Below are 21,915 nucleotides of genomic sequence, written 5' to 3'. Positions count from 1 at the left end.
CCAGAACACGGCACTGCAGTTAACTGTCTGAGCCATGTTCCCCTAACCTGGCTAGCCCTCCTCCCAATGCCATATCTCCCTTGACTTGTAACCACACTAATTGGGGCCCCCACAAGTACCCTGATTTGGCCATATGTCCTCTAAGCAAATAACCAAAAAACAACCCCCACACATAAAAGCCACGAAACCAGTCAACCCAGTGTTAGGGGGGTGGCTCTTGCCCTTGTGACTCCCCCCGAAGTGGCTCCCTTCAAAGGGGGAGTTGTCTAATACTGTTGTATTAGTTGTCTAATACTGTTGGGTCCATAGTGGGCTTCTTCAGAAGTGGTCACACTACTGCCTTTTTAAGGGCAGCAGCGACCACCCCTTCCCACAGGGAAGCATATATCACTCCCTGAACCCAACCAGTCATACCTCCTCAGCTAGCTTTTATTAGCCAGAGGGCAGGGATGGAGAGGGTACGTGGTGGGTCACATTGCTGCATGTACCACATCATCAGGTCACAGTAACTGAAATTGATCCCACAAAATCAGGCAGATGGTGACATCAGACACCTCAACTGGAACTGTGCTAACAACAGTGTCAAGTTCACTGTGGAGACCAGCATTTTTGTCCTCAAAATGTAGGGATGGCGGAGAATTCCACCACGGACTCAAATGAGTGGACTCCCCTGGAGTCCACAGCGGAATGAAAGACTCATCTCCGCCACCCGGGGGAATCCGTGCCAGCTGGATCCTACCTGCTGCCAGCCATCCGCTACCATCCACTGCTGCCTGTCCCATCCGCTGCTGCCTGTCTTCAGATGCAAATGGCATCCGGCATAGCGGATGCCATTTGTGTCCCTGCCTTTTGCCATGATAGGCTACGTAAAGATTTACATAGGCTATCACGGTAAAGAGCAAGGACGCAAATAGCGTCCACTATGTCATTTGCGTCCCCGCCTTTTGCCGTGATAGGCTACATAAAACTTTACGTAGCCTATCACAGCAAAAGGCAGGGACGCAAATGGTGTCTGCTACTCCGGACACCATTTGCGTGGCAATGGCTGGAAGTCCGGCTGCGGATGGGCCCGGCCGGTGGCTCTGTGGAGCGGAGCCAGCTAGGGAGGATTCCGGGGGGTGGACCGGATCACCTCCCCGCCCCCGCAGACCATGAAGCGGACGAGGGTGAGTACAATCTGTACACCCCAATCAAAATGCAATGCAAAAAGGTCACAGTGGGTCCTCAACAGGGCCAGGGCCCTATTTGCTGGGGAGGGTGTTGTTAACAGCTCCCAGACCACCCAGAAGAGTTCTGCTGGACAACTACTTGAGGATGCAGTGGAGGCAGCAAAATAACCCTTCTTTGCTGCCTCCACCACCACGCAATAGGCATGATTGTGTGCTCTAGGGCATGCTCAGTCATCTTCGCTTTGAGTCTTAGGCCATTTGCACTCTAGCCAACATCCAGCCTGTTTCATTGACCACAGCTCCCCAGTATACCAAGGAGTGGAGCAGGCTCTACAGCACTGGCGAGGGCACTCAGGTGCAATCAAGTTGATGGCCCTCCACATCTCACAGTTCCACAGTGAGGCTAGGGATTCAGCTGGATCACCAGCTCTCTCCACGGGAAAATCCCCAAGCTAGGGATGTCAGAGAAATCCGCTGCGGATTCAAATGAGGCCAGATTCTTTGGAATCCACAGCAGATCAGGACTACTTATCTCCGTTCCAGGAGGACTGGAGGCAGAATGGCACTCAGCTGCTTCTTGCCAGCCAGAGCCATTTGCCTCCTCCCTGTCCCTGCTGATTGCCATGTCTTTTCTTAAAAAAAAAAAAAAAAAAGGCAATCGGCAGGATGTGTCCATAGACTTATATGCAAAATGGAGCCGTGAACCTTGCGTAGAAGCCTATGGACACATAGACTTAGATGCAAGATTCATGACTCTATTTGCATCTAGGTCTATGGGCACATCCTGCCAATCACCTTTAAAAAAAAAAAAAAGAAAAGACATGGCAATCGGCAGGGACAGGGAGGAGGCGAATGGCTCTGGCTGGCAGGAGGGAAGGAAACGGCCCCCAAGCTGGTCCCCCCCCCACGGAATCCTCATGGAGTGGAGCCGCTCTGGAGGATTCCGGAGGGGGGGAGGAATGGATCACCTCCCCTCCCCCACGGATTCCCCACAGGAACAGACGGTGGGGAATCTGTACACCCCTACCAAGAGCATTCAGAAGTCCATTGGATTTCATCAGTCTCCTGGGGCAGACCATCTGAATGGTCTTCCTTCACCCCTCCAGGAGGGAAGTAGCACCATGAGTTCAAATCTCACCAGAAAATGGTCTGACCATGACATTGGGGTTACTTGGACCCCCCCCCCTTCAGACTACCCAGCCCATAACTTGGAGCAAAAACCAAATCAAGGGTATGCTCTGCTTCATGTGTTGGGCTGATGACAAACTGAGACAGCCCCATGGTTGTCATGGAGGCCATGAAGTCCTGAGGTGTAACTCCAGGGACAGTCTCAGCATGGAAGTTGAAGTCATCCAGAGCCACCATCCTGGGTTCCTCCCACACCACACTCGAAACTGCCAGCTCAGTCAGGGATAGGGATGTCAGAGAATTCCTTCATGGACTCCAAGGTGCGTAGCCTATTTTTTACGGCTGCAAATATTTACATAGCCTATTGCATGAACAGGGACGCAAGTGGTGTAGTGGATGCCGTTTGCAGCTGTAAAGCTGGTAGATTAACCTAAATGCAGCCGTAAATGGCTGCATTTAGGCTAATCTACCAGCTTTACGGCCGCAAATGGTGCCCACTACGCCATTTGCATCCGGAGACTTACAGCGATACGGCATGGCAAAGGCTGACGGCTGTATCGGCGTTTGCCAGGGACACGGAGCAGGCAGCTGGCTCCGCAGGATCGAGGAAGCGATGGATCCAACCCGGACGGACTCCGCAGGGAGGTGGAGGTGAGTGCTCTGTTCTGCCATGGGCCCCAATGGGAATTGGGAATCCGGCCTCATTGGGGTCTGTGGAGGAATTCTCCCCCATCCCTAGCGGTCACCAGCCAAGAAAGAGGTCTTGAGGTTGTGGTGGACAGCTCAATGAAAATGTCAATTCAGCATGTGGTCACTGTGAAAAAGGCAAACTTCATGTTAGGCATAATTAGAAAAAGAATTGAAAATAAAACTGCCAATATCATAGTGCCCTTATACAAATCGTAGAATACTGTGTACAGTTCCGCTCAATATATATATATATTGTAGAGCTGGAAAAAGTGCAAAAAAGGGCTGCAGTCAAGGGGCTGGAGCATCTCCCCTATGAGGGAAGGTTACAACAGCTGGATTGTTTAGCTTGGAAAAAAGGAGGCTAAGGGGAGACATGGTAGAGGTCTACAAAATTATGGATGGTGTGGAGAATATGGATAGGGAGACCTTTTTCTCCCTCTCTCATAGAAACCAGGGTCATCCCATGAAGCTGATTGGTGCAAAATTCAGGACAGATAAAATGAAGTACTACTTCACACAATGCATAGTTAAACTGTGGAATTTGGCTGCTACAAGATGTCGTGATGGCCACCAATTTGGATGGCTTTAAAAGAGGGTTAGATACATTCCTGGAGGAGAAAGCTATCAATGGCTACTAGTCCTGATGGCTATGTGCTACCTCCAGTATCAGAGGCAGTGTACACCAGTTGCTGGGGGACATGGGTGGGAGGGTGCTGTTGCACTCATGTCCTGCTTGTGGTTTCCTGGTCGACAGCTGGTTGGCCACTATGTGAACAGAATATTGGACTGGATCACCCCTTGGTCTGATCCAGCATGGCTCTTCTCATGTTCTTAATTAGATAAATGGGTAGTACTCATCTTCTCCTCACACAGGTGCTTAATTTGCCTGTGTGCTTACTTCTTATTACCTTGATGTTTCATCAGCTCATAGAGCTACTGATCTTGATGGAGTTATGGCACCTGGTTCTGGATGATACTGCATTCCCCTTGAATGACCATGTTTGCAGCTTCTTGGGCGTCCTCCTGGGCCTGGTTCAGCTGATTCACCAGCTATGATTCTATCTAGAGAAAGTGGATCTTGCCACAGTCATACATGCTCTGGTTACATCCAGACTATAATTCACTCTATGTGGCGCTGTTGGGTTGCTTGTGGGATTCAGGCACTCAGAACATATAATACCTGTTTTGTATCAACTGTATTGATTGCCAGTTCATTTCCAGGCCTGATCTAAAGGGGAGGAGACTGGTGAGGCTGGCTTATGATATATCCCCAGGCCTCCCCAGCCACCTTCCTGTGGAGCCTCAACTAATGGGCAAAAAAGCCCGCCTAGCCAAAATGTAGAGTGGGAGGAGCATGGAGGCAAAGATTTCCTCCACTGCTCCTCTCGCTCTGCATTGGAGGGCCGTAAACCCAAAGGTCAAAGAGTTAGGACCATCCTGATAGGATTGCGCCCTTAGTTTATGACTGTTTTTAGGTAGGAGCTAAGATTTCTTTCCATGGGTACCTAGTGCAAAGGTGTGTGGTATGTAAGAGGGATTTGTGTGCATACCTTGAGTGGGCATATTCAGCCTTAAGGGATACTACTGAGTGTTAATGTGTTTAACATAATGCCTTGGTATTGGGGGTGGGGGTAAAATTATGGGCATTGGGCATGTAAGCAGAAGGAGTGGGACTAGCCCTTGTGGCCCTGTGACCTCCTCACATGTTCTCTGAATGAATGAGGAGGGTCATCTAAGTACCTCTATTGAATATTCCAGACAGTATTTTTTTTTTTTTTAATATCCTGAATATTAGCTGAGAAAATTAACCTATGAGGATTTTCATTTTCCAAATGTTAGGCTTCTTTGCCATTTTTTCCCAAGACATTCTGGGCATTTACTAGAGTCTTTTAAATCCCTTTATGAATCATTGTGAACATCAGTTGTCATTAATTTACCTCAGTTTCCTGTACCCATCTTTTGATAACTTATTTTTCTATAACAGGGTTTATTTCCTTTGAGTATTTTACAGCAAGAAGCCATTTGAGGAGCCTAATGGAGTATGGGAATTAAAATGTTTCAGGCATTGATATTGTGAATATAGAGTTGATCTAAAGCAGTTTTTTTTTAATCAATAAATTAATTTACAGTCACTGTGCTATAGATTTGTAGTCCTTGCTACAAACCTGTTCCTGTTTGGCCGTATAATTCAAATAGAGTGAGTCATACAGATGATTTGCATTGATACCAGGTATGTTCATTAAGGCTATAACACTGTTGTAATGCAGTACAAACTTCAAACAGCTGTGAAAATCCTATCAATTGATCTTGTATGGACAGGCACCTGATTTGCAATGGTGGTTCCAAGTGAATGTAATTAAAACATCAGTATCTCAAAATAACAGCTAATTTCAATATAGCATTTAAACAATCACTAATGAACCCACAGTATATCTCTGAAAGTACCCCACACAGTTGATTTGCTGTAAGTTCAAAACTGTAATTAACTTGGCAGCATAGCAAGGCATTTATACTTCCCAAAGTATTAAGCTGCTTAATCGGCACAACTTTAGAATAGGCTGCATCACTGCTGGTAGTTAGGTAACAGATATAGAATATTGTGATACTACATATCTTTCCAAAATATGTTTAAAATGTCCAAGCATACAAGTGAGATGTGTTTGTGTGTGAACAAAGAAAGAGCAACATTTTACTGTTCTGGTTCAGTAAGATACTACCCATTTTATATCTTGTTCTGATCCAAATGTATTGTTTCAGTTCATTTCATTCAGTTCAACTGTCTTGTTAATTGACAGTTTGGAATCAGAAGTAAACTATGTTTGGCATAAATGTGCCCTCTAAGGCTGAAAATGTCAGCTCATTATGAGCATGACCACAGTTTATAATTTGTTAGATGCCCTTCAAACACTTGTGGCAGCTGTTTATATATGTTAACCCTATACAGTTACAAGAATATCTGGCTGTCACGTGTGCAGCAATATGGGTAGAGCCAATTGCTTAGGGCCCTTCTATAGTACAGGCCCATAAATATAGCGAGTGCCCATAAAAATGGTTAGGCCATTTTGATTCACCCTCCAGTTATGTGGGTCCTGGTGATGGGTCAGTGGCTCTCACACAGATGGGAAAGCTTTTATAGGACACCTCAGTATTGCAACAAAATTAGTTCTGGACAAAAATATGAGGGTAGAGCCCAGTACAAAAGGTGTTGGATGCATTTCATGCTCTTTTTACTATCCCCTGCCCTCAAGCAATATCTTCTACACATAACAGGCTTCGACAGATCACACCACCATCCAGACTACAACTGTGCTGCAACAAGAAAGCAGCAAATAAAGCTTCATATAGAACTGACAATCCAAGAAACCAAGTCAGATTAAAAGCCTTATATGATCATGGAATTAAGCATGTACAAATTATGTATCCATTTTACAGAGGAATGAATCAGGGATAGGGATGGGTGAATCACCCTGTGCCTGCCCCGCTTGCTGGACTGCCGCCCCTGATCGGTTCCCTGGATGAGCCACTGGGTGGTCTGTGGGCACCTGATGAGCGGCGAGCAGCGTGTGGACCCCTGACCTCTCAGTGAGCCACTATTTTGTATAAAAATGGCAGCTGTTGTTTTACATAAAAGGCCTTTTTTGTTTTTATGCAAAATGGCGGCTTGCTGAGGGATTGGGTGGCCACGTACTGGTTGCTGGGTGGCTGTGGACCGTGCCACAGCTTGTCCAGAGAGCTGGACAGGGTTGGGTAAGTTGTGGCGGTCTGCAGACTGGAGGCTGAGTGTGTGTGTGGGGGGGAGTCTGCTGGACTGCACACCCCCCCCTTTGGGCTCCCATGACATCAGGCGGTCCAGGCAGAGAATTTAAAACATATATAGACAGATAACTAAAAAAAATGAAGAAAGGCCCGGATTACAGATTAAATCTAGGGCTATGCCAAATTTTTGCCTATTCGCTTTTGAGGGCAACAGTAGTGATAGGGCCTTCCCAAAATAATTCATGAGAGAACCCTATCACAGAGTATCCTTTTTTTTTTCTTTTTTTTTTTGCCACAACCAAACTAACTTGTCTCTTTTGGCATAGCACCTTTGAAAGTTTCACTAACATACCAGCACATTCCCAGATCAGTAGCTTTTAACTGAATAGAAAAATGAAGCGTTTCAGGGATTTAAAATGTCACATTGTGGCAAATCACAAGATAGGTTGTCATGGCAGCAGGGTTTCTGCTTCCCTGTTGCAGAGTCCCATGGTGCCTAGTATTAGAAGAACTATATTGTGATATCAGAATTATTAACATCTCTAGTGTGGCAAATTTGCAATCTGAAAAATTCAACAGGCTGACAGGAGCTAACCTTCCCATCTTTTTGGCAGATGGATATCTGGATCTAACCCATTGTATTTTTATCTTGGTTACAAAAATTCCATTGGCTTTTATGCAATGAACTTTGAACTTTAGCTCAGTCTTCTCTTGTTTGCCCTTTCAGCTAAAAACTTCTCATGCAACTTTTACTCTGAGTTTGAGTGTGGAAATGGTGAGTGCATTGATTACCACCTCTCCTGTGATGGTGTAGCCCATTGTAAAGACAAATCTGATGAGAAATTATTTTATTGTGGTAAGTCAACACACAGTCGGCTTTTTTCCTTTCATTTCCTTACATTGCCAGATCTTGTTGTCGTGTAATATATCAACTAAACTGTATAGGTTGATCCATGTGTTATTGACTAACTTCCAAATCCCAAAACCTTCTAGCCATGTGTTATGAAATAATAACTGTTGTTTCTGTATTTTAATTACCAGAAAATAGAAGCTGTCGGAGAGGCTTTAAACCCTGTTTTAATCGCCGCTGTATAGCCACTAATCAAGTATGTGATGGCAAAAATGATTGTGGTGATGACTCTGATGAAATAGGTTGTGAAGGTATATTTTGGGTTCTTTTGCATTATAATGTTTAGAAAGTTGATATTTATGTCAAGGAACAGTCATTTAGAAGAAGATGTTTACTTGGCTGAAACTGGTTTGTTGGTGAGATGGTGTCTAAATAGTTTTGGTGGACAGTGGTGACATATACTGGTGAGCAATGAAAATAAGGACCAAATGTAGTCATTATCCCAAGACACTCACTGAATTTTGAGTGGTAAATACTCAATTTTTCCAAAATGCAAAAGGGTAAATGTAAAAAACACACAAAAATGTGGTGGTGGGGAGACCTGACTTTTGACATGCATTATTAGAAATGTATTTATAGATGCATACTCTAATCCAGCGGCGGCAGTCTGTGTGCAGAAACAAGCTTCCACAATTGCACTTTTGGATGCAGTCACCCAAGTACACAAAATACAGCTCTGTAGGGGAAGAATGCTCACATCTAGGGATGGCGGAGAATTCCGCCACGGATTTCAGTGAGGCCAAATGCACTGGCATTCGGCCCCCCAAAATCCGTGGCGGAATGGCCTCCACCCCACCCCACCCCACCCCGCGGATTCCCCCCCGGGACAAAGCTTACTGGGACAAAGCTTACCAAAGCTGTTCTGGCGGCTGCGGCGGTGGCAGCTGGTCTTTCGACCAGCTGCTGCGGCTGCCATTTGCATCTGCTGTTTGCCATGATAGGCTATGTAAATACTTATTAAGTATTTACGTAACCTATCACGGCAAGCAAAAAAACCAAACAAACAGTGTATGCAAATGGTGGCAGCTATGGCGGCCGCCATTTGCGTTCCCAATTTTTCGCCATTTTATCCTACGTAAATATTTACATAGGCTATTACAGCGAAAAGAAAGGGGAACGCAAATAGCGTAGTGGGCGCTATTTGCATTCCTTTTTTTCTGCTGTAATAGCTTACGTAAATATAGGCTAAAACAGCGAAAAATAGGAAAACTTAAAAACTCCGGCTGCGGACGGCCCTGGCCGGCTGCTCCGTGGAGCTGACTGGGCAGGATTCCGGGGAAGAGGACCGGATCGCCTCCCCCCCATCGAGGATTCCGAGGGGAGGGATGGAGCGCCTCCCCCCCACATACCGGGATTCACATCCGCGAAAAGGTAAGTGACATTTGTACATCCCTACTCACATCCTCCATCTAGGAGCACACACACAATGTGTCTGCATCCTCGGTCACTGTTCAATTACTGTCTGGTTGATCAGCTGTTTCAGTTTACAGTGTGACTATTTTATTTATTTATTTATTCATTCATTCATTCATTCATTTATTCATTTCATTTCTATACTGCCCAATAGGCGAAGCTGTCTGGGCGCTTCACAAAAATTAAACCCAAATGGCACACAATAAAACAATATAAAATATATAGAACATTAAAACCACAATACAACCTAGCAGCAGTACAGGAATTTAAAATACAGATTGAAAACAGCAAAGCTAAAAGTCTAGAAAGCTAAAATGCTAAAATGTCTGGGAAAATAAAAAGGTCTTCACCTGGCGCCAAAAGGAATACAATGTAGGTGCCAGGCGAACCTCACTAGGGAGCTCATTACACAGCCAGGGTGCCACAGCAGAAAAAGCCGTCCTCCTAGTAGCCACCCGCCTCACTTCCTTTGGCAGGGGCTCATGGAGAAGGGCTGCTGAGGATGATCTTAAGGTCCGGGCAGGCACATATGTGTGGAGGCGATCCTTCAGATAACCTGGCCCCAAGCCGTTGAGGGCTTTAAATATTAATACCAGCACTTTGAATCGGGCCCGGAAATGGACTGGCAGCCAGTGCAGCTGAAAAAGTACTGACGTAAAATGAAGTTGCTGGCCAGTCCCTGTTAACAATCTTGCTGCCCTATTTTGGACCAGCTGAAGTTTCCAGACCGTTTTCAAAGGCAGCCCCACATATAACGCATTGTGGTAATCCACTTGAGAAGTTATCGGAGCATGGATAACTGTAGCTAGGCTATCTCTGTCCAGATAAGGGCATAGATGGTATACCAGCCTAAGCGGATAAAAAGTGCTCCGTGCCACTGAGTTCACCTGTGCCTCAAGTGTAGGGATGGCAGAGAATTCCGCCATGGATCTTGGTGAGGCCAAATGCCAGTGCATTTGGCCCCCCGAACTCCGTGGCGGAACGTCCTGCCACCTCCCTCCCCCCCGCAGATCCCCCCGGGACGAGACTTACCTGGGGCGGATCGTCCGGGCGGCAGCGGCTGCGGCGGCGGCTGCGGCGGCTGGTATTCCGACCGGCTGCCACCACCATTTCCAGTGTTGGGAGGGGGAAAAAAACCAACGACATGATAGACTACGTAACGACGTGATAGGCTACGTCTGACTTAAAAACAACAACAACGCGTGTACGCAAATGGCGGCAGCTACGGTCGCTGCCATTTACATTCCTTATTTTGGGCCGTCTTAGTCTACGTAAATATTTACGTAGACTAAGACGGTGAAAATAAGGGGGAACGCAAATAGCGTCTGCTACGCTATTTGCGTTCCCCTTATTTTCACCGTCTTAGTCTACGTAAATATTTACGTAGACTAAGACGGCCCAAAATAAGGAATGCAAATGGCAGTAGCCGTAGCCACTGCCATGTGCGTACCCACGTTGTTGTTTTTTTAGAAGTCAGACGTGATAGGCTACGTAAAGATTTACGTAGCCTATCACGGCTGACTACAGGGTAGGGATGGCGGAGAATTTCTCCCCGAAACTTCGGGGGGCCGAGCGCCAACGTGTTCGGCCCCCCGAACAAGTTTCGGGGAGAAATCCTCCGCACCCCCCCCACCCCCCGCACCCCGCCCGGGACGGGACTTACCTTTGGCGAATGTCCCTCCCGGTGGCTGGTCCGGCCAGTGGTTCGGCGGGTGTTCGAGCGAGGCGGGAGCGGCAGCCGGTCTTTCGACCGGCTGCCGCTGCCACCATTGCAATGAAAGAAAAAAAAATCCTCCCCCTGATAGGCTACGTGATAATTCACGTAGCCTATCACGACTGACTTTGCAGATCTAGCCGTGATAGGCTACGTGAATCGTCACGTAGCCTATCAGGGGGCGTTTTTTTTGTTTTTTGTTTACTTTCGCGTTCGCGGCCGGGCGAGGCGAGGCGCCTCCTCCCCGGCCTGAATTTCAGCCGGGCGAGGCGGGAAGCCTCCCCCCGGGCCTGAATTTCGGCCAGGCAAGGCGGGAAGCCTCCCCCCCCGGCCTGAACTTCGTGGGGGGAGCAGCGAAGTGCCTCCCCCCCACCGCGAACGGCCTTCGACGACAGGTAAGTGACTTTCGTCCACCCCTACTACAGGGACGCAAATGGCGGTGGCTATGGCCGCCGCCATTTGCGTCGCTGCTAGCCAGCGGCTGGATGTCCGGCTACTGGCGGAGCCGGCCAGTGGCTCTGCGGAATCTCCGCGGAGTGGAGCTGGCTGGCGAGGATTCTGGGAGGAGGGACGGAGTGCCTCCCCCCCCAGCGGAACCCAGCGGAGCCAGGTAAGGGCAATTTCGTACATCCCTACTCAAGTGACATTTCTGGATCCAAGAGCACCCCCAAACTATGAACCTGATCCTTTAGGGGGAGTGCAACCCCCTCCAGAACATGTTGAACATGTCTGCAGATGAACCACCCACTAACAGTACCTCTGTCTTGTCTGGATTGAGTTTCAGTTTATTGGCCCTCATCCAGTCCATTACTGTGCCCAGGCACTGATTCAGAACAGCCACTGCCTCACCTGGGTTTGATGAGAAAGAGAGTTAGAGCTAGGGATAGCGGAGAATTCTGCCACGGATTTCAGTGAGGCCAAATGCACTGGCATTCAGCCCCCTGAAACCCGTGGTGGAACGGCCTTCCACCCCCCGCCACCCCGTGGAATCCCCCCGGAATGAAACTTACCTGGGGTGGTGGCAGTGGCTGGTCTTTCGGCTGACTGTTGCGGCCGCAAATGGCGGCCGCCATAGTGGCTGATTTTTGCGTCCTGCCAGGCTGCCATGATAGGCTACATAAGTATTTACATAGCCTATTACGGCAAAGAGCAGGGACGCAAACGGCGGCCGCTATGCCATTTACGTGGCTGCCTTTACCGTGATAGGCTATGTATTGTAAATACTTACGTAGCCTATCACGAAAAGAGCAGTGGCGCAAACGGCGTAGTGGCCACCGTTTGCATTCCTGCTCTTTGCCGTGATAGGCTACGTAAATACTTATGTAGCCTATCACGGCAGCCTGGCAGGATGCAAATGGCGGCCGCAGCAGCCCAGCCATGGCCGGAACTCTGGCTGCAGATGGCCCTGGCCAGTGGCTCTGCGGAGCCACCGCGGAGCAGAGCCGGCCAGGGAGGATTCCAGGGGGAGGGACGGAGTGCCTCCCCCCACCGCGAATCACACCTGCAAAAAGGTAAGTGACTTTCGTACATCCCTAGGTAGAGCTGGATGTCATCCACATATTGATGGCACCTCAGCCCACACCTCCGGATAACCTCCCCCAGCGGTTTCATGTAGATGTTAAACAGCATGGGGGATAAAATAGAGCGCTGTGGAACCCCATGGCACATTTGCCATGGCACAGAGCAATAATCCCCCAGCACCACCTTCTGGAATCGGCCATCCAAGTAGGAGCGGAACCACTGCAGTGCAGTGCCTCCAACTCCCAACCCAGACAACCTATCCAGAAGGATACCATGGTTAATGGTATCAAAAGCCGCTGAGAGGTCCAGGAGAATCAACAGGGTTGCACTCCCCCTGTCCCTCTCCCAGTAAAAGTCATCTCACAGGGTGACCAAGGCAGTTTCCATTCCAAAACCAGGCCTGAAGCCCGATTGAAATGGATCTAGATAATCCGTTTCATTCAAGAGTGCCTGGAGCTGTCCTACAACCACCTGCTCAAGCACCTTGCCCAGGAAGGGGATGTTGGCCACTGGCCTATAATTGTTAACATCCTCTGGGTCCTGGTTACGCTTTTTCAGGAGTGGTCTAATTACTGCCTCTTTTAAAGAGGCCGGCACCACTCCCTCTCTCAAGGAGGAATTTACAACCTCCTGGACCCAGCCGGACATCCCCTCCTTGTTTGATTTAATAAGCCATGAAGGGCAAGGGTCAAGCACACAAGTGGTTGATTGGACTTGGCCAAGCACCTTGTCTACATCCTCAGGCCTCAATAACTGAAACTCATCCAATAAAACTGGACCAGACGGTGCTCTGAACGCCTCTACCAATGGAACTGCATTAATCGTGGTGTCCAATTCATGACGAATCTGAGCGACTTTATCTTCAAAGTGCCTTGAAAACTCATCACAGTGTGCCACTGAGGGTTCCACCATATCTCTCCCTGGCCCAGAATGTAACAGGCCGCGAACCACTCAGGAAATCTCCACTGGATGTCACTGAGAAGATGCAATGCTGGTGGAAAAGAACTGTCTCTTTGCCACCCTCACTGCCACAGAGTAGGCTCGATCATGAGTAGGGATGTCAGAGAATTCCACCATGGATCTCGGGGAGGCCGAATGCCAGCGCATTCGGCCCCCTGAAATCAGTGGCGGAACGGTCTGCCACCCCCCCGCCACCGCCCAGGACGGGACTTACCTTGGGCGGATCTTCCTGGCGGCGGCGGTGTGGCGGCGGTGGTGCGGCGGCGGCCGGTCTGCCGACCAGCTGCCACCGCCACCATTTCCAGTTAAAAGAAGAAGAAAAAGTGATAGGCTATGTAAAGATTTACATAGCCTATCACGGCTAGATTTTTAAAAAACACCGTGATAGGCTACGTAAATGTTTACATAGGCTATCACGGCTGATTTAAAAGAAAAAAAACCCGCGCATATGCAAATAGCAGCACCCATGGGCGCCGCCATTTGCATTCCTTATTTTGGCACGTCTTAGTCTACATAAACATTTATGTAGACTAAGATGGCGAAAATAAGGGGAACGCAATTAGCGTAGATGCTACGCTATTTGCGTTCCCCTTATTTTTGCCGTCTTAGTCTACGTCAATGTTTACGTAGACTAAGACGTGCCAAAATAAGGAACGCAAATGGCAGCGGCCATGGGTGTTTTTTTTTTCTTTTAAATCAGCCGTGATAGGCTGCGTAAACATTTACATAGCCTATCACAGCTGACTGCAGGGATGCAAACGGCGGCAGCTACAGCCGCCGCCATTTGTGTCCCTGCTAGCCAGCGGCCGGATGTCCGGCCACTGGCGGAGCCGGCCGGCGGCTCCGCTGAATCCCTGCAGAGCAGAGCCGGCCGGCCAGGATTCCGGGGGGGGAGGAATGGAGCGCCTCCCCCCCACCGGCGAGGATTCCGGGGGGAGGGACAGAACACCTCCCCCCCAACCATAAACGTAATTCGTGAAAGGCGAGTACCTTTCGTACATCCCTAATCGTGTGCTCTTACCTGTGTTCGGTCAGACTCAGCACGAGTTTTCCTCCACCTATGTTCTAGCAGTCTCCCCTCTTGCTTCATTGCCCTCAGCTCAGGTGTATACCAAGGAGCTGGCCAGGTTCGGCTCAGAGGGAGGGAGCGCTTGGGCATGATCATGTCAACCGCCCGAGTCATCTCTGCATTCCACAGAGCAATCTGGCCTTCGACAGGAGCACCAGCCATACCATATTGTAGTTACACTGGTGTGGAGAAGTATCCTGGAACCTACTAAATGTCCAATTTTGATTTAATTTCTGTGTATGGGGTGGAATTATGGGTTGCTGGTTGCACAAATTCTTGTGCAAGCTACCCAGAGAAAAACAATTGATACAGATGGATGTGCAATACATCACACAAGCTTTGAAATTTATGTACCTACATAAAGAGAAATAGTTTCAAGCCCCTTTTAATTTCTCCCACTGAGGTTTTTGCTAAAGGTTTCACTGCTTTTCTATGCAGCCTTTGTGGTTGATACTTGATAATGCACATTATCTTGCTTAAACTTAGAGAAATGTGTAGAAAGGCGGCAATTTTCAAAAATATTACTTGCCTTTCAGAATCACCTCCTCTTTGTTGCTTTGGTGGCATACTGAATTGCAGATAGAATTGCCCCATGTTGCAAGATGTTTATTTCCGTGAATTGATTTTGAGAGTGCAACTAGACAACCAAATTGTTTTATTTTTTTGCTACTGATGACATAGGGCTAGACTAGGGATGTACGAAAGTGACTTACCTTTCGCGGATTATGTTGATGGTGGGGGAGGGAGGCGTTCCATCCCTCCCCCCGGAATCCTCGATGGGGGGGCGATCCGTTCCTCCCCCCCAGAATCCTTGATGGCCGGCTGTGCTCCGCGGCAGCTCCGTGGAGCAGCCGGCCAGGCCCAGCCCAGCCCAGAGCCATCCACAGCTGGATTTCCGGCTGCGGAGGGCTCTGGGGGGGGGGGAAACCCGCGTATGCAAATGGCAGCAGCTACAGCCGCCCCCATTTGCGTTCCTTATTTTTGGCTGTCTGAATCTACATAAATATTTACGTAGACTATGACGGCGAAAATAAAGGGGAATGCAAATAGCATAGCGGGCGCTACTTGCGTCCCTTTTTGATTCACCGTTTTAGTCTATGTAAACCACGTAGGCTAAAACGGCGAATCTAAAAGGGACGCAAATAGCGCCCGCTACACTATTTACATTCCCCTTTATTTTCACCGTCATAGACTACGCAAATATTTATGTAGACTAAGACAGCCAAAAAATAAGGAACACAAATGGGGGCGGCCATAGCCACTGCCATTTGCGTAAGCGGTTGTTGTTGTTTTAAACCCACCCAGCCATGATAGGCTACGTAAATCTTTACATAGCCTATCACGTCTTTTTTTTTTTTTTTAACAAGACTGGAAATGGCGGTGGCGGCAGCCAGTCGGAAGACCAGCCGCCATTGCCGAAGCTGCCGCCGAAGCCGCCGCCGCCACCACCTGGAAGATCCACCCTAGGTAAGTCTCATTCTGGGGGGGATCCGCGGGGTGGCAGGGGGGTGGCAGGCCATTTCGCCATGGAGTTCGGGGGGCCGAATGCACTGGCATTTGGCCTCACCAAGATCCGTGGCGGAATTCCCTGCCATCCCTAGGCTAGACCGAAATGGCCACCCACTTTCATGAGCCTTTGCAGACTGAAAAAAATGGGAAACACATTTTGGCTATTTGGGGGGGGGGGTGACCTTCAGGGTCTGGAGGCAAAATGTATCAGCAATCATGTGGCTTCCCAGCTGCTTGCACCTGCCATTCCACCTTCAAAATGCCCTGGAGTAATACTGCATTGCAACCCAGTAATGTTCCAAGCAGCATTCTTCAGGGAAATTGAAATTGCCGCCACCAGTGGGAGGCATCATTTTCCCCCAGTAGTGTCATTCTTGTACATGCGGTAGGGGGAATGGCAGCTACATGCAGCAAGGAGTTTGCAAGAGTGCTGGTTACTGTTGCTCCCCCACCCCCTGGAAGTAGGGATGTTAGAGAATTCCACCATGGATCCCAGGAGGGCGAAATTTCAGTGAATTTGGCCCCCCAGAATCCATGTTGGAATGGAGCCCCCCACCCCAACACCCTGCTAAAGCCCTGCGAAACGGAGCCTACCTGGTTGCGGCTCTGGCTCCGCCGGCGGCAGCTCTGGCTGCTGCTGGACTGCTGCAGCCGCAAATGGCAGTCATCATAGCAGCCGCCATTTGTATCCCTACGCCAGCCTGTGATAGGCTACATATATATTTATGTAGCCTATCACGGCTAAAGCAGGAAAGCAAATGGCATCCCCTACACCATTTGCATTCCCGTTTTAGCCATGATAGGCTATGTAAATATTTACATAGCCTATCACGGGCTTGCATAGGGACGCAAATGGCGTCCCCTACGCAGGACGCTATTTGCGTCCTCAGCAGCCCGGCAGCAGCTGGAGGCCCTCCTGCGGGTTGGCCCAGCCGGCGGCTCCGTGGCCTGGCTGCAGAGCAGAGCCAGCCAGGCAGGATTCCAGGGGGGAGGAATGGATCACCTCCCCCCCCGTCGAGGATTCCGGGGGGAGGAACGGATTGCCTCCCCCCACCTGCGGAACCCGGTGGAGCCAGGTAAGTGGGGTTTTGTACACCCCTATGGCTGGAAGGTAAAAGAGGAGGAAGTTTTTGAACTACGCATTGTACAAGAAAGGATAGTTCATACCTTAGTCTATGATCTGTGAACCATTATTAGTGTTCACTTGTTTAGCACTCTGTTCTGCATTTTCTCATATATACATTTCCATTTTTATTATGTTTGTCCTTTTTTTGTTTTTAATTTTATTATTAAATATTTATTTATTATTATTTAGGGCAAACCTTGCTCCAGCTTATCCTAAAGGCAGGACAGAAATATGTTAAATAAATAAATAAGGTCAGGACTGACGTTAAACATTCCTTTTGGACTTTTTCTTGCCCTCTCACCCTCGTCTCTTTCCTTTTACATTTTTATGATGAATTTGTGCTAATCTATTCTTTTGCCACAGAAACCTTGTTAATTTTGTCTGGTACATTATTTTTCATTTCTCTTGGTAAAAGATAGACCCATTGAGTGCCTCATAGTCCTATCTTAGGTGTCTCCCTGCCTCATATTCAGCGCACTGATTCATATTTATAGGAGAGTGTCTTTGTGCATGGGTGAAGCTAGCCAAATTAAGCATTATTTAAGAAAAAGAATGGACCTCACAATTGTGAGATGAAAAAGCAAGGAAGAAAGAAAATGCTACTAATGTGGTGGATAATACTCTGAACAGACCAATCCTAAAATATGCTGTTCTGGATTAGGGATGTACAAAAGTCACTTACCTTTTGCGGATTATGTTGATGGTGGGGGGGAGGCGCTCCATCCCTCCCCCTGAATCCTGGATGGGGGGGAGGTGCTCCGTTCCTCCCCCCTCCGGACTCCTGACCGGCCAGCTGTGCTCCACAGGGATTCTGCGGAGCTGCCGGCCGGCTCCGCCAGAAGCCGGATATCCGGCTGCTGGCTAACAGGGACATAAATACATAAATGGTGGTGGCCGTAGCTGCCGCCGTTTGCGTCCCTGCAGTCAGCCGTGATAGGCTACGTAAATGTTTACGTAGCCTATCACGGGTTTTTTTTTCAAACCTAGCCGTGATAGGCTACGTAAATCTTTTTACGTAGATAACTGGAAATGGCGGTGGTGGCAGCCGGTCGGAAGACCGGCCGTCGCAGCCACCGCCGCCGAACAGCTGCCGGAGCCGCCGCCGCCAGGAAGATCCGCCCCAGGTAAGTCTCGTCCCGGGGGGGGCGGGGGGCAGACCGTTCTGCCACCGATTTTGGGGGGCCGAATGTGCTGGCATTCGGCCTCCCCGAGATCCATGGTGGAATTCTCTGACATCCCTATTCTGGATTGTGGTTACAACTTGGATAACTTTTTATTTTAAGACAAAACACATTTTAAATGTTGTGTTTAATTTAGTAGTAACTTGAAATATAAATACCCCAAACAATGCAAACTAAATTTATATCTTTCTCCATCCCCACCCCACTGCAAACACTACCCTGTAGTTTCAAGATGTACATCAACAGAATTTCACTGTGCAGATGGAACTTGTATTGCAAAATCAGCGCAATGCAATCAGATTATTGATTGTTCGGATGCTTCTGATGAGAAAAACTGCAGTAAGGAATTTATTTTTATTTTATTCTATTTCCTGTTATTTTTTTCTGACACTTCATTAATATATAATTGTAATTAATTTGTACCATATACTGTAAAAACCTGCACACCTGTATTTGGAATTAAGCCCCACTGAGCTCAATGGAACTTACTCCCAAGTAAGTGCATATAGGATTTTAGCCTTAATTTACTTGATAAGATGAAGTGATTGTGGAAGCTGACCTAAGCAACCTGTATAAAAAAATTCAGCACTGAGATTCAAAAAGGCTATTATTTAATGTATATTAATTGCATTTTGTGTTCCTCAGATAACACAGATTGCACTCACTTCTATAAACTTGGAGTCAAATCTTCAGGATATGTTAGCTGTAATTTTACTTCACTTTGTATACTACCAGAATGGCTGTGTGATGGATCTAATGACTGTGGAGATTATACAGATGAATTAAAATGCCCAGGTAATTGAGAAATGAAAATAATTTAAATCTTTCTTCATGATAAAGAATTAAGCAGATTTACTGATGGTATTGTTTGTTTACTGTGCAATTTATACTGATCTAAGATACCGTGTTTACTAGAAATATGTTGTTTCTTTTATTTTACTACAGTTCGAAACAAGCATACATGTGAAGAAAATTATTTTGGTTGTCCTAGTGGGAGATGTATTCTGAATACCTGGGTATGTGATGGTCAGAAAGATTGTGAAGATGGAAGTGATGAATTACACTGTGGTAAGTATATTACCTATAAGTCATGGATATTTCTGCAAAAGAGCTATTGATTACAATATTTGCAAACAAAAGAATATAATTAAGCTAATTTTAAAAATCAAAGTCTTAATGAACACCTTGAAATCCAGACAAGTTGATATATGCATGATAATATAGACAGTAGACTGGATCCAGATAATGGCTTAGATCCAGCACATTTCAGTAGAGTTCTGCTGGTGCTGGAGGAAGGGGGCCGGTTGGTGATTTCCTTCAGTTCCCCCTTCCTCTTGCAGCCCCCAGTGCCACCTCCCATGCTGTTCTCAAGGATTGGGGAAACCTCTGGAACAGCATAGATATGGCCCTGCAAGCTTCAGAGAAAAGGAGAAAATTGAGAAAATCACCACCTCACCCCCTTCCTCCGCAGGCTCTGCTGGCTCCTGGATCCCTTTATGAATGGAAGGATACCCTTACGTTCACAGAGGAGCAAGTCTGGATCCAACCCAGTTTGTTCAGTTATTTGATAATTTAGACTGCCCGTTGGTTAATGTGTGGGTTTCCCCTATCCTTTGAAGTATCAGAAATTGTAAGGAACAAGGGCTGTGACTTTTTTTAGTCAGCATTGTCTTATGCTGAAGTGTAATTTGTCCCAGAGGGAGCAAGTAGTAGGCATTTTATAAGATCTATCTGTTTGTATAATTTAATATGACCTTAGTATCTATTTATGCTGTATATAGGCTGCTCCTAATAGAAAGTTCTCTTAATAGCATACAGAGTAAAACACTACAATTAAAAATCACATTACAATAAAATACAAAAATGCAGCAAACTAAACACACCAATTAAGATCAGAACAGATAAATTGAAGGCAGAGAGCAGAGAAATTTTTAAAGAACGCCACAAAACTAAAACAATATTAAGAATTGTAAATACCTGGGGAAATAAAGGTCTTTGCCTGACTTGGACAAGATTATCTATATGTCTGTTGGAAGCTGGATCCTCAGGACATTATTTGATATTTAAATTAATCCCTTACTGAGTTTTATGTCCAGCCAAGAAATTTAGACTTCTGTTTCTAGATATGGTCACATACTTTCACTGCATTATGGCGTAAATATAAATATTACTGCCAATACAGTCACAACATTTCCCCATTCTCATGGAGTGATGGAGTGTCCTTCCTAAGGCTGACAAGATAAGGAGGACTGAGGTTTTTGGACTTGTCATGCATTTAACAGTAGAGATTTAGCAGGAGAGGGAAGCTTATTTGTGAGGGTCTTAGTAGATTTCCAGAAGTGCCCACACAGAAGACGTTTGTCCCATGCTGTCTTACGTAAACATATTTCTGTACCATGATGCTGTAAAAAAGATGGATCATGTGATATCAGTTGGGAGTAGAGTAGAGATGAAATGGTAAATTTCTTCAAGGAGTATGCAAAAAAGAAACAAATTCACCCCCATCACCGAATTCATGTTACAGTCATTTTTATTTTTCACATTTGTTTTGGCAAGCATAATGCCCTGAGAAAGTAGTATAATGCCTAAACATGTCATGTAATTTGGATGGAAAACCCCAATGTTCTAGGAGGCTGAGCTCAGCCTCAGGCTGGCTCTCCACTGAAATAAATGGAAAAATAAAAACAAATATAAACAAAAGTGAGTAAAGTATGTGGCTTCCAAAATGAAAAACAATTTTTTCCCATTACACAACCCAATATCTGTACTAGATTGTAGAAAAGGGGGGGGCTGAGCCAAATTTCATTAATTCAGTCCTGTTCAATATCATCAATACTGAGGCCTTAAACGCATTTAATATTAATATTCTAATACCCCCATCCTTTCTTGAGTAGCTTTCTAGTTTACAGTCTGCATCCATTTGTAAAGGCTTATGGCATGGATCCAAAGAAGCGCAGGTGGAAGGGGTGCTGTTCAGAAGCTGACATATTTACTTACTCATTCAAGTGGAAGGAGAGCCCTGCAGCTGCATAAGCAAAACAAACCAGCATAAAGTAAAGCTACAGAGAATGGCCACAGAACCTGCCCCCAATCTCTCACCCTGACGAAAAGAAAGAGTTAGGGAAACCAATGATTACTTTAAAGCTATGTCTAGTGACCCTTGTTCTTCTTGTTTGGGGGACAAATGATTCTGGCATGTTTTGCTTTTGCTACAGGGCTTTCCTTCCATCTAAATGGGTTTAATACACACTAATAAAGTGAAATGTTCCTTTTACAGAATATGTAGTCACTCAAAATTCTTTGTGATTTTCCTTGTGTGTGCTCTCAATCCAGAGAGACAGAGAGAGAGGAGAACAAACTACTTGTTCCCTCAAAACAAGACCTTTATGGGCCATTAAGAAAGTGTGTAATTATTACCCCTATTAACTGTCCATCCACTTAGAGCTGATCTTTGTAAAAAATTGTTCATGAACGAATCCATGTCCATGAAAAGGTGAGAAAATGCAGTACCACAAGGAAAATATTGGGGGCATGTATGTATCTCTCTCTTTCTTCTCACATGTATTCTTTTTATTTCCTTTTGGTAAGGATACGAAGTAGTTTTTTTATGTGGTTTTTGAAGAGATAATCAAAATCACATTTAAAATGCCAGTAGGATTCCACTGGAGCCTTTAGAATTTTGGATGAAATTTGCAGCTGGAAAATATGAGACGTATTTCCTCAGAAATATCTGAGAAGGGTTTTGTACATCATTAGTAGGTTTGCTATA

General features: G+C 46.7%; 1 protein-coding gene across 1 annotated transcript in view; it reads left to right on the top strand.

The window, feature by feature from the left end:
- Positions 1 to 21,915, top strand: part of LRP1B (LDL receptor related protein 1B) — a 1,474,154-nt gene that overhangs the window by 1,226,592 nt on the left and 225,647 nt on the right. The window contains exons 47-51 of the mRNA XM_084809602.1: positions 7,471 to 7,599; positions 7,785 to 7,904; positions 18,372 to 18,485; positions 18,792 to 18,941; positions 19,092 to 19,214. Coding sequence (XP_084665728.1) covers positions 7,471 to 7,599; positions 7,785 to 7,904; positions 18,372 to 18,485; positions 18,792 to 18,941; positions 19,092 to 19,214 — 636 coding nt within the window. The remainder of the gene's footprint in view (positions 1 to 7,470; positions 7,600 to 7,784; positions 7,905 to 18,371; positions 18,486 to 18,791; positions 18,942 to 19,091; positions 19,215 to 21,915) is intronic.

Source organism: Heloderma suspectum, chromosome 1, assembly GCF_057233095.1.
Source record: "Heloderma suspectum isolate Gila_16-S chromosome 1, 16-S_ref, whole genome shotgun sequence".
Classification (NCBI taxonomy): Eukaryota; Metazoa; Chordata; class Lepidosauria; order Squamata; family Helodermatidae; genus Heloderma; species Heloderma suspectum.
The sequence above is the reverse complement of the archived record's forward strand: the minus strand, read 5'-3'. Positions and strand labels throughout refer to the sequence as shown.